We start from the raw sequence: 17298 nt of genomic DNA, 5'->3' as shown, positions 1-17298 counted from the left end.
GGGCGCGGCGCTTAGCGCCAGCTGCTCTCCCCCCACCCCTCCACAGGGCGTTGGTTTCGTCCGCCCGCTCTGCCGTGCGGCGGGAGCGCCCGCCCTGGCACCGATATAGTGGGTGAGGGCAGGGCTAGGTGGCGAGTAGGCTCTTCCGCCAGACTTCCGACACCTCATTTCTCCCGGCTCCCCCCTCCCCCAGTCGGGAAGGGGCAGTGAGCAGGCCGGTGCAGCCACTCACGGGAGCCTCTATGTTTCCCCACAGAAGCGCAACGCTTCTGCGAAGCGGTGCGCATCCTGAGGCAGCTGTCTGCCAGGAGCAAACATGGCCGACCGCGCCGCAGTCTCGCCCAGGCTGACGCCAGCCCTTTTGCCAGGAGCGAAGATGGCGGCCGGGCCCTCCCCGTTTGCGTACGGAAGGCGTCCCGGCGCTGGCGCAGGCCGCTCGGTGAATAGCGGCGGCGGCGGGGCGGGCGGTGCTGCCGTACGCCTGCGCGCTGCCGCCTCGCCTCGGCCGCCTGGCGGGGTCTGGCGGCGGGGACCCGTTGGCGCGGCAGGAAGCGCCCGGTCCCGCCGCCGCGCACCATGTCGAAGCGCCTGAGGAGCAGCGAGGTCTGCGCCGACTGCAGCGCCCAGGGTAGGCGGCGGTGGCCGGGGCCGCGGTGAAGGCGCTCCGACGGCCGGGCGAGCCCATCCCCCTCTCCCCAGCCCGGGTTTCCCCGCTGAGGGGGCTCCGCCATGGCGGCGGCGGGGGGCTCCCGGCAGCCGTTCCGGGGGTGTCACCGCCTTGTGGCGGCCCCTTGCTGGCGGGGAGCCGAGTTTGGAGGCGCTTCCAGCCGCTTTATCCCGACCGGCTTCTTTGTGGAGGAGCCGTTCCTCCGCGGGTCGGCCGGTACCGCCGGGCCCCGGCCCTGAGGGGGCCCGGCCCCGCTCGGCCCCCGCGCTCCGGCTGTCGGTAAATCGGGAACTTGTCCGCTCAAAACTGAGGGAACCTTAAAGAAATCGCCCGGTCGTGGAGCATGAAGGCGGGAGGGAGGTGGGAAATGTGTCCCCGGGGGGGGGCCGGTGGCCACCGCGGGGGGAGCTGTGACAGGCGGAGCTGGCTCTGGAGACACCCCTTACTCTGAGGGTCGGGGGCGGGTGTGTGTATGTAACTTAGATTTGTGCATGGCTTGTCCCACGGCCTGGGCTGCGGTGGGTGTCCCAGCCTGGCAAGGAAAGGCTGTGGGGAAGCGTTGGGGAGCAGCCAGTGGTCGGGGTTGACCTGCTCATTGTCTTACACCGCAGATAAATTTGGGAGCTTATTGAAACAAATCTTGTTTTTAGAAAGCCGGTTGCATCTCCTTTCCAGACCATCTATAGTTCAGCTGTTCTAATACTTAAAACTGTCCTGTTTACTCCCCGGTGCCGCCCCCCCCAGCAACCGTGTATACTTGTTTTTCCTTCTCAGAGTTACACAGCTTTTGTTGTGTTCTCTGCTGGTTCTTCCCATACAATTACTTATGTATGTACTCAAATGAATTAAAACACTGATATAGATAACATATGAATGGCTGGAAGATATGATGTGGGAAGAGGGGGTAACGACTTTTGTAAAATGAGACTCTTGTTTTAAAAAAAAAAAAAATAAATATCCCAAGCTAAATCCGAGGGAGTTACTTTTATCTTTGTAGGATTTTGTTTTCACAATAGAGCTTGTATATCTTACGTAGGCACTTGTCCCTATCTCGTATGAGGCAGTGTATCTATGCTTTTAAACATCATTGGTGTTACAACTCTGAGATAAAGTTGTGTTACTGTGTTTGTATTTGTTACACTGCATAGTCCTAACAAGCTTATCAGAGTCGCTATTAGGGTAATCTCGTAAACTGGCCTTTTTATGTGTCCTGTCGTGACATTATAGCAATGTTAGTTACTTACTTGATCCTGGTGAGGAAATCTGCTGGCTTATCCATATATATAAAGAAATACTGATTTATTCCTTTCTCAAAATAATAAAACAAATTAAATCTTTCTTTTACTTAAACTAGAGAATTTGTCAAGAGGGGTGTTTGGGAGCTGCCACGTGAGCAGCTGTGTCGGGAGACCTGAGGCAACTGCAGCCTTTTCCCCCGATCAGGTGTAGCAAATGCAGAATGCCTGGCTGCTGAAATAATCAGGGCTCACCCCTTGAACTTTATCAGGACACGCTTTGTTTCTGTGGAGAAGTATGAGTAGTTTTCTTTTACGTGAGGTGACTTTACGTGTACTTTTCTGGTACACTTCCTATTCTCAGGCAGGAGTTCACTTTTCAGACACACAGTGCAGGCTTGTCTTCGTCGCAGGCTTCCTGTTTTGAATCGCTCTGCCATGTTCCTGAAAGCAGATTTGGCCAATCTTTCTAGCTTCTCCCCTGTTGTATTTTGGTATCGGCTTAAGCATGTTTTGAGTGTATGCATAATTGGATTGCTTTTAAAAATTATTTAAGTTCCAGCACAGACACTTCATTAAATTAAATTTAAACCTGAAATACAAATTTTCCCATAACCTGGCAGCACTTTCTCTGTTTCATCAGACTGTCTAACACTGTGTTCCTTCTCCCTTTCCCATCCCCATCTGTTACTTGGAAACCAGTCAATGGTACTAAGCTAGGTGTGAGTTGAATTGAGGGGCTACAAATTGTGCAGCTTCAGTAGAAAAACCTCTTTCAGTTCAACCAGCGTGACTCAGAAAACAGGTTGTGGTGCTTAGCTTCCCACTGCTTTTTTGATCGGTCCACTCTCCACCGTGCACACTGTCAAATCAGTTCTGTTTCATATCATTTAGACTGCTGAACTGGGGCCTGAGCTGCTGTCGGTCCTCTCTATAGCCTCTCCAGTGCCTGGCAGGAGCAAAGAGCATTCTCTTGGCCCATTCTGCTGAACTTTACGGTCCCTTGCTGAATCTGTCTGTTGTCTTTGGGTTTTCTTTTATTGTCATCTCTTTTTGCATCACACCATCTACATTGCCAATGGTGCTGGTTTTTGACAGATTCTACATAAATACTGATGAAAGATTCCATGTTTAAGTAGAATGTACAAGCTGAAACTACAAGCAAGGCCTGAGCTTTTTCTTTGGAAGAATTTTAAAGCCCCGTTTCTGTTATGAAATGACAAAATAAACAGCAGCAGAGTTTATCATGGCTAAATGGCTGCTGTTTGGAGCCAGTTGAGTTAGGTATTGAGATGGATGTAAAGGAAAAAAAGCTAATGGTGACTGTTAGTCAAAACAGAGTGAGGCTCACAAGCAGCCTGTAACTAGTGATTGAAATGAGAAACATAATGGCTTTCAGAAGAATCCTATTAGTTTGTGAATGAGTGTGTGATAAGGTTGTCTGTAATGAAAAGGGACTAGACTCATTAATCTGGAAGGCTGCCTCCAGTCTTGGGTTGTTTGGTTAGCGCGAATGCATCTCATTTCATTGTTACTTTTTCCTTCTTAGAAGGGAAAGTTGTTAAAATAATGGAATGATTTAATAAGGAGGTTGTGTGCTTGTTATTAATTTGTTTTTTAAATTAGGTTAGGTGTTTTTTTTTCTGAAACATATGCTTTAGTTTGGCTCTGGGCTGTGATAGTTATCATCTGTGAAAAGATGCTCCCACCCCTTATGGCCTGTGGTTCAAACAGGTTTGCCTACATTGCCTTCAGCACACACACAATGTCAACTCTCCTTAAAAACCACAACTATGATCAGATCTCATGTTTCAGGGATTCAGTAAATTTACTGCATAGGTCAGAGAAGACTTTTTTTTTTTACGATGCACAGTTGCTTAGATGTATTCTGACAGGATGCTGAAGTTCCCTCATCGGGTGCCAGGCTTGTATTGTGCTTACTTACTTAGCCTCAAACTCATCTCTGGATTTGAAATTAAGAAGAATTTTCCAAAATAGAAGGGATCTTGAATTCCTTTTTCTTTCTCCAGTGATGTGCTTGATCTGAAGATCTGTCTTGCTGCTCAGTTGCCTATTACTGCAGGGTTCTTGGCACATTGGGTTTCTTGTGTCACTGACAGAAAACTGGAGTTTCTTCTGAAGACTGGGCTGAGAGCGGCAGAGACACCTCCGTTTAATGTCCCGTTGTGCATGTGTGCAGTTTCAACCTGATGTAATATTCCTACTTGATTTTATACTTTTTGATGTTTGAAGCTGCATAATAGCTATTATATATTATTTACTACTTCACCTTCTATCAGTTGTCTTTCTGGTTTGCTTATGAGATGGCTTCAGTTTGGATCCGTTCAGAGTTGAAGTTAATTTGCTTGACAGTTTTGGATTTTACTGAGCCTTTAACTTGACACATCTGTATCTTGCTTTTTTTTTTTACTGTGACACTCTAGTGTTTTTATTATTTAATGTGGAGATTGAAAAACATGGTAATAATATAGATCTGCAGACTGAATAAGTGACAAGTAAGCACTTCAAGAAGGTTATAACTTCAGTGTCCTGTTAATGCTTACAAAGGAAAGTATTTTCATAGGAAAATCTGCAAACAGCAGGGCTTTTTTTTTCAGAGTTTCCATGGCAGGTCTCCTTGCTGTCCTAGGGCTCCCACGTCCCCAGTAAATACAAGGACTGTTATTTCGCCAGCATCCAGAGGCCCAGCAAGTTTGTAACATTTACAAGCTCATACAATGGCTAAGCAGTGAAGTAAAGTTAGAAGGCAGAGCTCCACATTCTAGACTCTGTATTTGAAATACAAAGTCACATTGCCTTCTGTGTTGTAATTAACATATTATTTTTCAGATCCTTGCTGGGCATCTATAAACAGGGGGATTCTGATCTGTGATGAGTGCTGTAGTGTTCATCGAAGTCTGGGTCGTCATATCTCTCAAGTGAGACATCTCAAGCATACACCATGGCCTCCAACACTGCTGCAGGTAAAATGTAAAACTGTGTCTTCCTTCATTAAAACTAGATGTATTAATTTTTTAAACATTTTAAATGGAATTTAAATTGCTGAGCTTTTGTTGGAGAGGGGCTTGTCCTTTTAAGCTTTCTTTTTCTAAGCTAGTCTTTTATTTATCTTCTTTTGCTGTGTTGGACCACTAAAATCAGAATTGTCTGTGCCTTTTTAATTTGATACCTTTGTTTTGGAAGGTCACCTTAAACTTTTCTTTCAGACTTCTGCAATGCATCTGCTTCAGCCTAAATTCTCAATATATGGCAAAGCTTTCTCTTCAATAGAGCAGCTGTTGGGAAGGGTAGAGAATTTTAAGGGGGTTCTTATTACATTCCACATAATAACCTCCTAAGCATGTGCCTGGTTCTGATATCCTACTAGGTTATGGATGTTAGCACACAGAATATGAATCTGTTGGCTTGCTGTCTGCTTGAAAATAATTGCATATATTTGATTTCTTTACTGTCTATTTGTATACATTTTTGGATTTCAGATGGTTGAAACCCTGTACAATAACGGTGCTAACTCCATATGGGAACATTCATTGCTGGACCCTGCCTCTGTTATGAGTGGAAGGCGCAAAGCTAGCCCACAGGATAAAGTGCAGTAAGTGGAAAATTACAGAATTTTTATTTTTGTAGAAATGTGATTATTTTGTTCAGCTGTGACAGTCAGCAAGGTATCCATAGGAGCCTGTGTATATTTTGTTGCTGGCAGAGAACAAGAGTAAGCTAGTTATTATTTTCACTCTTTTTTTTTATTTCCAATGATTAATTTAAAAAATATATTGTAAAAATGGAAATACATTCCTTGAATTCTCTGAACTATTGATACCTGACCTCTAGCTTTGAATACTTGTACTTGAATCAAAAGACTTAATTCTCATGCGATGTGTTTCAGTTAACTGCTGGCTGCTAATGAGTTTGAGTTTGTTGATGAATTGAACAAAAACTGAGAGAAGATTTCTGTCACTGAATATGGTGCTTCATTTTAAAATGTAAATAACTGCATATAGTAAGCATAGCTTAAGTTGGCATAATTTTAAATTCAGTGTTTACCTCTAAGAAATAGACTCTACATCCTAGAGTCTGCAGATATTTTGATGTTTGTAACAAAAGTGTGCTCTGTATAGTTAGACCATTGGCACTGGGTTGTTTTATTAGTGAAAATATTTTTCTGTGTTTAACATTGCTACTTGCAGCATGCAAAGATGTAATAGAATCTTCACTGGTGAATTTTCCTTTTTCTAGAGCATCTGTATTGTTGTGAAAGCACTAATGCTTATTTTCTTTCCCTTCTGTTGCTTGGATTTCTCTTTACAGTCCCAATAAAGCAGAATTCATTAGAGCGAAATATCAAATGTTAGCATTTGTTCATCGCTTGCCATGCCGTGAAGATGACAGTGTTACTGCCAAAGATCTTAGTAAGGTTAGTATGCTTTTTCTGGCAGTCTGCAGAAGCTACAACTTGTGTGTAATGGAACAGTGAAATCTGACTGAATTGAATTAGTTGCTTTTGACTTGAGATAACTTGCTGTTCTTCAGCACTAGTATGTAAACAAATACAGCTTGGCTTCCACTTTTTTTTTTGGTAATACATATGGATACTGAAGAGGTAGATGGTTGAGAGGCATCAATTTAGGTGAGCTTGGAGAAGAAGAGCTGTAACAAGAATTCTTGCATAGCTGAAAAAACAAATGCTGAATCACAGTTATTGCTGCTGTATTAATTAAGCACAATCCTGCTTCTTTTTCAGCAACTCCATTCCAGTGTAAGGACCGGGAATCTGGAGACATGTTTGCGATTACTCTCCTTAGGAGCTCAAGCCAACTTCTTTCATCCTGTATGAACACTTTTTTCATTATTTTGATATACATTCACAGTTTGTAACACACTGATTTCAGCTGGTACGTGTTATATTTCAATCTTTTACTTAGACCTGTTGATTAAGTAGATATTTTTCATAATAACTTGTAGGAGAAAGGAAACACCCCTCTCCATGTTGCTGCTAAGGCAGGACAGACTTTACAAGCAGAATTATTAGCGGTTTATGGTGCTGATCCTGGCACTCAAGATTCCAATGGAAAAACTCCAGTTGACTATGCAAGGTAAAAGGCTCTGACATATGTGATACTCATGTATGTTAACCAGTGTTCATAAATCACATGATGAACCTCCTTAGATATTTCTGTCCTGAAAATTATTTGACTATTAAATACTAACAAGTACTTTCTCTAGAAAGAGTGAATGTGTGAAGAATAGAAATAAGCATTTTCATCATTTCATGGCCTGTATTCTCCTGGATGCTCGAGACAACCCAGTGAAATAGGCTGAGCCAATCTAGCAGCTCACAGCAAAGTAATCTGAGAAGATTTTCTGCAAGTTCAGCAAGCCGAGTAGACTCCAGGAGTGTGGATTAACTAGGGAATTGCTGTAGGAAAGGGCTGGGACTGCACAGATGGGTCAGGGAGCAGGGAGCGGAAGCAGATGTTTTTTAGTGGCAGCGAACTGTTAGGTGCATCCAGTTGCGGAACTGCACCCTCAGGAAAGCCTACTTTTAGGAAGACTATAGGCTTCCCAAGGGCAGGCAACGTTCCTGTCAAGAAAGATGGAGCATGATTGTCTCTGCTGATCATTTGGCCAGTAATGAGGCACTGCAAGATTTGCAGCACAGCATTGAAGATTTCTTGTGTTTATATGCAAAATTGGACATTACTGATCAACTCTAAGCAGAACATTTGTGTAAATAAAACATTCTCATTGCTCTGATCGCTTTTCATTTGAGGCCATACATGGAATCTGAAGATTGAATAAGTTTGTGGTTGCAGAACACTATGCCAGAATATTTATATTTCTCAATGCTGTTAATCAAATGTGAAGTTGGGTGAATTGGCTGCATGAGCTCAGGAACTGTCTAGAAGATTGTAAATAACATATTCAAAATAGTCTATGTAATCTGTTTGGGTTTTTTTCTACAGAAAAGCAGTAGGCAAAGGTTTTCAGAGTTTTCACTAACTCACGTTGGGAAGTTCATAAAAGTTGTATCTATAGTTTTTTTGCTTGCTGGAACATACTGTTGTAAATCCTGCTGTAAGTCTGTGCCATGTTGATACGGTTAGATACGCAGTGTTCAACAATGGCTTGTGCTAAATCTGTTTCTCTGACCATTTTTTAATTTTTTGTATGTCTCAAAATGAATAACTAATGTAACTTGTGTGTGTGTAAACCAGACAAGGTGGGCACCATGAACTGGCAGAGCGCCTGGTGGAAATTCAGTATGAACTCACAGACAGGTTAGCTTTCTATCTCTGTGGCAGAAAACCAGGTAAGTAGAAAAAAACCTATAAGATCTTTCAGTGTTATTGTAGGACAGTTGAAACTATGGTATATATTGTTTGTGCCAGTGGTACTCCACTTTTTATATGCATTTCAAATATTCTAGCATTTTCTAGATTATACAAGAAGAACTACAGAAAGTATAAGTTGTAAGTTTAGTGATAATGCATTTAAAATACAGATAAAACTGCAGGATTTTAAGTATCCCTATAAGTTCCTTTCTGGTTTTCCACAAATGTGTGTTCTATACAGCCCTGAAAGTGTGGGGAAGCCTACATGTAAGGTCATATGAGTACTGTTTAACGTTGAGTGAACTGCAGGGAAAATACAGATTTTGTGAATGCTGAATAGTCTGCAGGAGATATTGTAGAAACTCTTCCAAGCAGTTTCTTCTCATTGAAATGCAAAAGCAGGGGAGTATTCAGTTGAGTGGGTACCTTTTGAACACAAGCACCTTTAAAAATTTTTAGCCATTAGGTGCCATAATGGCACCTATGTTAGAACTTAATTTTTTTTAATGGAATTTGAATACAGTTGATAAGCCTTAATTGGAATCCTTGATAACACCAGGAAATTGTGGTAGGAGCCTTCTTGTAAGACTTGCTGGCTTTCTGTAATTGGAAATTGAGTAATTACATGCAAGATAAATTATTCTGTGTTTGCCTGTTGCATATATTCTTGGGTTGCTCATTAGTAAATTACTGGACTTCTAGTAAAACTGAATACCAGCTGCATATCCTGACAACGCTGAAAACTAGTCCAGTAGCAACCTATTAAAGTGCAATTTGTTTTCAATTCTAGAGCATAAAAATGGACAGCACTTTGTTATACCTCAGATGGCAGATAGGTAAGTTGTTGATTCCATGGCATGTATGTAAACATCAAAACAAAAAACCCCCTAATAATCAAATTTCCTTTCCTTTCTGAAACAACTTTTAAGCTTGTTGTCATTCTAACTTCTTAATGTGTGTCTTTATCGATCTTAGAAGCTTTTTCTATATAGAAAGAACACTGTCATTTAAACAAACCCAGAAAATGATAGTTTACTGTATTTGTTAAAATGGAGGGGGAAGGTGATACAATTATATTAAGGGAACACACAGGAATTTCTGGGAAAGAGATTTTGTAACTAATGTAAGGACCAATTGAGTTAGTTTCTTGATACAGCATTTTGAAAATAGTATTTGCAAGAAAGCTGCATTTTTCTCTGAAAGTATTTATACTTTTGATCATCTGAGTGCTTTTAACTTTTGGTTACAATCAGTGAGATCATATTTGTATAAAACATTTCAAGTATTAATCGTAAGTCCCTCTTTTTCTTCTGTTGCTATGCAATTGGAAATAAGACGGCTGTAAGTAAACCACTGTTCAACTTATTGCTTGCAAATTTTCTATGAAAAACTGTAATAATTGTAGAAACTGTGATAGTTGGTAAAATACTTAGTGTTAACATCTGTAACTTTTTAGATGTTTTGTTTAGCTATTGGATAAAGTACTGTGTATTTTCAGTGCAAAGTATTTTGCAGAGCAGAGTGAGTATCACTTGCCTCATTACGCAGAGAAGGAAGTTGACAGGCAGAGAAAATTACTTGTTCCAAGATGCTGCTGAGATTGCAGAGCCTGTGGTACAACGTGCCTAATGTCCTCTGCTGGTCTTTTTCTTTTTTCCTTGTCTAGGTGACTGCGTACACAATCAGTTAATTGTACAGAAACTTTTATTTGAGCCCTTCCATCCTTGTAAGCCAGAGGGGGTCTTCCCCTGGGTGATACAAATACGGACTGAAAACTTGTCAGCTTCCTGATCTGTGGCTCTTATAAATTCTGTTGACCTGCACAATTTTCATCTTGTGCCTCATGTTCAAGGCTGGAAACTAGTAGAAGAGATTATTTACTAATCAGTACAGGATTTTTAGCGCGGCCCTATTGTTGTAGCTCTTTGCCAGCCTGTTGGTCACCTCCCTCCTGCACAGTCCAGTGGAACAAATCTTGTGTGTTTTATGTGGATGTGAGTTTTGGTCAGAATGATCATACTTTTCAGATGCCTTACAGAAAACATTTTGTTGCGCTACAGCTTGACTGCTTCTAGAGCTATGCAAATGTTGGGTATTCATATTCCAAAGGATTTGGGGGATTCTTTTGGTTTTATGTTTAAGATTGTTGTTCAGAAAAGCCTAAGAATGTGCTAGTTGTTATATTAGCAATATTAGGAAGATCAATGTGTTAAAAACTGTATTAAAAATACTGAAATATTAAGGCGTTTCAAGTAAAAGTGACATTTTAATCGTTGAATTATCAAAACAGAATTTGTGTTTAAGCAGGCTATTAAATGCTGTAGATGTAATGATCACTTTCTTTTTTCATAGCAGTCTAGATTTATCAGAACTTGCAAAAGCAGCTAAGAAGAAACTTCAGTCTGTAAGTAAAACTTTTGTCTAGACGTGGCAAACTCTGCACTTCATCTTTCAAGCTGGCTTCAGCTGTTATTAATTCCTACATAAATAAATGTCAACTCTGTAGCAAATTGAAAGTCTGGAGAAAAACATGAAAGTAGTCAGAAGTGGAGGAGCAGAGGTGATGACATATCCATGACGGAGAATAAATACTTGTTGGTCTTGTTTGGCGTAGTATTTCTAGCTCTGTCTCCCCAGTTCAGAACCTTTTAAGGTTGTTTGTCTTGCTCTCATGTATTTTATATAAATCTGTATGTTAAATGTTACTATTTGCCTTTAACTTTCTGGAAAGCCAGAATAATGCATTACTGTCTGCTAATTAGTTGACAATAATGCCGGCTCACTACTTTTACTAAAGTGCTGGTGACCAAATCATTGTACAAGTTAGAGTGAGGATATGTTTTCCTTCTACTGAAAGCTTTTAGCTGCAGTAAAATGTATCAAAGGATAAAAATTTTGCAGCTGGGGGAAGAACAATGCTGGTGATATTCTTCTTTTCAACCATGTCCATTTTTCTCTAAAGCTAATGCTAGTGGTCATAATTCCAGCTAAGCAAGCCAGTATTTTTAGAACTGGTATTCAAACAGTAATCAATACAAACCAGATATGACTCCTATTTCAGAACTGGCTTTTTGCTGCTGACATGCCATTAGTGGCTACTTTAAGTGCATTGCTAGCTAGAAGTAGATAGATTCTTGCATTTGTATTTTTGCAAGTTGTGGTGGGTTAACCCTGGTGAGCAGCCCAGCACCGACACAGTCCTGTTAGCAGGGTTGGGGAGACCATGGGAAGAGCAAAAGCAATAAAACTTACAGGTTGAGATAAAGGCAGTTTAATAGGTGAAGGAAAGAGAAGAAAAACAAGTGAAGCAAAAAAAATCACTCGGTCACCTCCCACAGGCAGAGTCTCTGAACAGCCATCTTGGAAGCCAAAAACCATGCTGCTACTTCCTCCACCCGTTTTTATGGCTGAGCATACCATGCCATGGTATGGAATGTTCCTTTGGTAAATTCACATCAGCTGGCCTGGCTGTGTCTCGTCCCAGCTTCATGCCCACCCTGAGCCTACTTGCTGCAGGGTGGTGGGGTGGACAGAGTCAGGGGAAAAAACCAGAATGCCGTGATGTCATGCAAGCACTGTTAAATGGTAGTTGAAACAAGGTAGTGTTATCAACACTGGTTTAGGCACAAATCCAAAACACAGCAAGCATCATGTGATACTTGTGTAGATATGATCTACATCACATGTAGATCATACTTCACATGATACTGTGAAGAAAGTTAATTTCATCCCAACCAGACCCAGCACACAAGTAAACATACTGGGTTTATCTGGGTTCAAGAATGATGGCAGTTGCTCTTTGGTTAAGAATTTAGGACTCAAACTCTGGAAAGAGTGAGACTGGTTTTCCTGTAAATAAAGTTAAAGCCTAGAAAAAGCGTTAGGTTTTTCACCCTTTTTAATACAGCTTGCCCCAGATAAGGAAGATCCGCCATCTATTCAGGCTTTCTTATCCCGTCAGCTATCAAGTCTAGTACCCGTTGCTGATGTTAATGCACTGTATGTCAGTAAGTGAAGCATCCACAAAGGTCTGTGATACCTTAATTTCATGTCTGGTCTTCCAGCAGTTCACTTCATAACACAAATATCTCTCTTGAAGCATCCAGGTGTAGGAACAGAGTTTGAAACACTCAAGTGTTTTGTGTCTTCATTGTTCAGTTCAGCCCACATCTACAGTGGCACTTGAACACCTAATTCCCACAGTAGGTCTGCTTCACTGCAAATACACAAGGTCTTTTTGTGATCAGATGAAAGAGAAAAAAATAATCGATTAACCAGTGAAGGAAAAGTGTGTAACAGTATTGTTGTCTCTGTATCTAGCAATTGGGTGGTCATATATGTCTGTTTAATCAACTACTTTACTATGTAGGCTGAGAAACAAGCAATTATATAGGCTGAAAAGCACCCAAGCAAGAGCCGAGTTGTGCTCTTATATATTCTATGTTATAGATGTTTTCTAGGTTTCATTTATTTTCAAGCTGTGATTTTTCTCTTCTACCCTTAGCTAAGCAACCACTTATTTGAAGAACTTGCCATGGATGTGTATGATGAAGTTGACAGAAGGGAAACAGATGCAGGTAAATGAGGCTTTCTGGAATGTGTATAAAATAAATTTGAATTGTTACATTACATGCAAGACGCTAGTGCAGGCATATGTTCCATTTAAAGTAATTACCCATAACGGTAGTTTCTTTGTCTTGCATTGTCTGAAGGTGATGTTAATTGAAAAAATCTTGTGTGTTTTACAAAGTAGAGAACCCTCAGGGGAAAAAAGCCTTCCTTTGAATTGATTGTTTGTGTTTGAAATAGTGGTCTTTTATTCTTTGATGAGAAACACTGTCAAATAGTACAGGAAGGTTATTTCCTCTTTTTTTTTTTCTTGAGCAGTTTGGCTTGCTACTCAGAATCATAGTACGCTTGTGACAGAGACTACAGTGGTCCCTTTTCTTCCCGTAAATCCTGAATATTCCTCAACCAGGAATCAGGTATGCAATCTTCTTACTACTGTAAAACAATTTTTATTTAATAGGCCAAGTATTCTAAGTAATAATTCCGTTAATGTACTTCGTTACTGTAGAAGAGTTCATCTGCTTGTAAAGAGGTTAAAATAGTTTCATATTTCCCCAGCCCTGGAATGTGCAGCTGGATAATGTAAATCACAATTTTTGCAATAAATATAACTGAACAAGGAGCTCACTGTAGGTGCTATAGTTTTGGTTTTACCTGGGAACTCTGCTGTTCATCTAATACACAATGTACTTCCCCCCCCCCCCGCCCCCCCCCCCTTGCATTATTCTGTAATTTAGGGAAGACAAAAACTGGCTCGATTTAATGCCCATGAATTTGCTACGCTGGTTATAGATATTTTAAGTGATGCCAAACGAAGACAACAGGGGAATCCTCTCACTGGTTCAAAAGGTGAGTATGCTTTTGGTTGTCAGCTCTTCTGTATGTAATTCTTCAGTAGTTTGATACCACAGCCTTATTCAAAAGTACTATATAAATGAAGAAATAGATGTGTACTGTTTTTATAAATGATAAGAACTAAATCATGTGGACAGCAGGCTATCGACAACATGCATTAGGCTCCCAAAACAGTGCCCAAATACAGAAGATTTGTCTGTTAATGTTAGTATTTGTAATAGAACTAAATCAAGTGGGATATGTGCAGTTCAGGAATGTCTTTTTGTGATGATTGGGATTTTTATGATAACTTGGTGAAATTTTCCAGAATACTCCGGTGCAGTTTTAGAGTGATACTTGTTTTAATTGGCAGCTAAGATAGTGTCAGTGTTTTAGATGCTGACATTCCTGCCTGCTGTGTATGTGCAGGGCTTTGCTGTAATTTAGAAGCTCTTGAGCTTATTGCCAGTTCACCTAAAAATGTTTACTTTCTGTATTTCTTGAACATGATGGGTATCAAAGAATACAAATACTTAGGTCAACAGCCAGACAGAGCTGTAGTTGTAGCCATGATGGTGTGAAATAACATTTGAACACTAGTTCTCCCTCTGCAGAGAAAATGCAAAGAATCTTTTCTAATTTTTAATTTTTCCCTATATTTTTCATTTGAATGTTGACATCATTTTCATCCAGTGTTGTCTGGTTTTGCACTTTTTTTGTTGTGGTTTTTTTTTCCTTTATATGAATTTTTACTAAGCTGTTAAAGCGTGATTCTCACCATTTTAACTTGCCTAAACACTTACAAGAAGTGAAAAGGCAAAACCATAAATCTTTGAGGCTTTGGACAGTAATAATTCATACCTATTAAGTGGATCTAAATTATTTTTTGTGAACTAGGCTAGTCAAACAAGACATTATTATGGCATGTCTTGTCTCTCCGGATGAAAATATTTTCTTGGGTTTTTTTTCCAATTACTTTAAAATATGTGCTCCTATTTCTTTTCCAAACTTACTAGTCTGTTATTAAATGGTGTGTGTTGATCTACAGAAAATGTGGAACTGATTCTTAAATCAATCAGCAATCAGCATAGCAGTGAAAGTCAGGATAATGACCAGCCTGATTATGACAGTGTTGCTTCAGATGAAGATACAGATCTGGAAACAAATGCACCTAAATCAAACAGACAGAAGGTAGGTTTGAGATATTTATACACACTAGATTTTATTCATAAATGTAATCTGAAGTCAGTTTTCCTCCTTGTGAGGGGATTTAACATGCATAAATAATCAGAAAATGAATATTCTAATTAATTTTCAAATTAATTTCAGAACCACGCCTCAGTCTATGAACTTTCTGACAAAGTTTGTGACTTAAGGAGTTTTTATTGTAAATAAAATGCTCCTCTAGAAAAGTAATGTGCACTGCTGTGCATGTCTGGAGATAAGATACAGATCTAATTGCACAGATGAAGTAATTGGATCTACCAGAACACTTGATGATTCCGTGCTATTTCACAAATGTTTGCTGCTTCCTACAGAAGAAATATTTACAGCAGACCAATAGTGGCTGAGTGTTTTAAACCATTCCTGAAAATAATGCAGCACTGTGAAAATGGGGCAGTAAACCTGGTAGTTCTGGTTTAATCTTCCCTGGTAATATGCACACTGGATATTTAGTAGTCGGTCTTTCATGACTTTCCAGTTCTTGATTGTGTATTTTTAAAAAAAAACCTTATGAAACAGTATTGTGTCACTGAAATAGACGCAAATGTTTTTGTACGTAGAGGAGTTGAGAGTTGATTGACATCAGATTTCTTTTATCTTGGACAAAAATTATTTTAATGAATAGATCTTACTAATTCACACTGATTCCTTTAAAATTAAGTACATGAAAAGCCACTGAAATCTCATTGTCTTTTTTTCTTTCAATCATTTGTTTCTCAATGGTGTTGTAAATATTTTTCTCTTACTGTTTATAGAGCCTATTTTTCTCTTACTGTTTATAGAGCCTGGATTCAGACTTGTCAGACGGACCAGTGACAGCTCAAGAATATATGCAAGTTAAAAATGCATTGGTGGCTTCTGAGGTAAAGATTCAGCAGTTAATGAAAGTAAACATCAACTTGAGTGATGAGCTGAGAATCATGCAGAAGAAGGTAACAGGCACAATAGTGTAACTCCTTCATCTCTTGATGTGTTTTAAGTTGATCAGAATAAAACTGCTGAAACTGAAGATGCAATAACCCAATATTAAGATAGTGAGAAAAATAGTTTGAAAATGGAGCTGCTTTGGAATCGGATGTGAGACTATAAATGTGTATGTGCAGCACATGCTTTGAAAGTTTTGTGGCGATGCTGATGATCTGCTTAGTGCACTTGGACATGTTTTCCAAGTGACAAGACAGTTGTTGCAAGTCTTGTATGTTTTTGCTGTCTTGCTTCAAGATAAGTAGTTTTCAACAATGAGGAAGTAAGAGCTAGCACACATCTTACGTGTGTGCAGATATCTATATAATGTACTTCCAGCTCTTCCAGTAGTTACGTTGGGTTCTTTACCATTAATAAGCCTAGCTGGAATGAAGGGAAGTTAAAATCCCAATCCAGTTTGGCAGTAGAAAATAATCTGAAATCTGGCAATACAATACAGAATACCTGTCTACCAGGAGGCCAAGATTTATTTGTTTGCTGGTGTTTGAATCCATGGGAAATAGCATGTAAAGGATAGTGTGGTAAACTCAATTATGGCTTTAAGCCTTCAGTGTGGGTTTTGGCTAGAGGAGGAGGAGGTATCTCATTTACAATGTGATTTACTATGTATAGTTGTACAGAAAACTGAATGTTTTTGCTAAAATCCTGAATTTAAAGCTTCAAAACCCAGTCTGGAAGCCAGACTCTCTAATCCGTACATAAACAAATCAACAATTTGTTGCATGCTTTGCCAGTGTCCTGGTAAATACAAATTTTTGTGGGGTAAAGGAGAATTTATATTTGAGTTCACTATCCTGTCTGCCACACTAGCCTAGAAAGGGCTGGCTGCTTCCTTAAAGTAATTCTTTTACCTAGTGTTAAAAATCCTATTTTCCAAGTAATTACAATACTGGAAGACTTGCAGTATGTGCTGCAGAAAGCTCTATCCCTGTAGAGAAAGTTGTTCAAGCAGTGCTCCTGCAGAGGTAAGCCTGTGTTGAGGGCTTGTTTCCCCCTTGTTTTAGGGTAAAGAGGCTGATGCTTTGGAGAGTGGTGGGAACTGCTGAGCTCTTGGCATGTGAGGCCAAGCTAATTCAGCAGATTCAGATCGTCTTGTCTGTTCAGTGCCATCCTTCTCTTACAGTTGTGTGCAGCCTTTCAGATCTATTGGAGTGATGAATACAGAGGGGAACCTAAGAGATGTTTCCTTGGTCTTTTGACAGCTTGTACTGGTTAAGCATTTCTCTGCATCAATTGAATTAACTTTTCACTTACATTGAGTTTCTTTAAACAGATATAGTCTATCTAGGGTTAAAAAAATATCTTCAGGGCCTAAGAATTAATGAGAATTTAGTATATTCACGTGGTGATTTACAGCAGAAGAGAGATCATTGCTATGCAAGTTGAACTTGTTTTGAAAGATGGCATAGCCAGGGCACTCTCACCTTGGGGG

At 40.0% G+C, this 17298-nt stretch overlaps 1 protein-coding gene across 8 annotated transcripts in view; it reads left to right on the top strand.

Annotated features, from left to right (window-relative positions):
* The first annotated feature begins 437 nt into the window (after positions 1-437).
* Positions 438-17298, top strand: part of GIT2 (GIT ArfGAP 2) — a 34004-nt gene continuing 17143 nt past the window's right edge. For 2 of the 8 annotated variants that reach the window (XM_056326590.1, XM_056326586.1), the window contains exons 1-14: positions 439-628; positions 4753-4886; positions 5403-5515; positions 6232-6337; positions 6665-6751; positions 6886-7016; positions 8139-8233; positions 9046-9091; positions 10608-10659; positions 12760-12832; positions 13143-13240; positions 13562-13673; positions 14707-14849; positions 15665-15814. In XM_056326590.1, the coding sequence (XP_056182565.1) occupies positions 577-628; positions 4753-4886; positions 5403-5515; positions 6232-6337; positions 6665-6751; positions 6886-7016; positions 8139-8233; positions 9046-9091; positions 10608-10659; positions 12760-12832; positions 13143-13240; positions 13562-13673; positions 14707-14849; positions 15665-15814 (1392 nt within the window). In that variant the 5' untranslated portion in view covers positions 439-576. Of the gene's footprint in view, positions 629-4752; positions 4887-5402; positions 5516-6231; positions 6338-6664; positions 6752-6885; positions 7017-8138; positions 8234-9045; positions 9092-10607; positions 10660-12759; positions 12833-13142; positions 13241-13561; positions 13674-14706; positions 14850-15664; positions 15815-17298 lie in introns of all 8 variants that reach the window. The other 6 variants (XM_056326592.1, XM_056326589.1, XM_056326588.1 and 3 more) reach the window with 5 other exon arrangements.

The sequence above is a fragment of the Falco biarmicus genome, chromosome 1 (genome assembly GCF_023638135.1).
Source record: "Falco biarmicus isolate bFalBia1 chromosome 1, bFalBia1.pri, whole genome shotgun sequence".
NCBI classification, from domain to species: Eukaryota; Metazoa; Chordata; class Aves; order Falconiformes; family Falconidae; genus Falco; species Falco biarmicus.
Note: the sequence above shows the minus strand (reverse complement) of the source record. Positions and strands in the feature narration are given on the sequence as shown.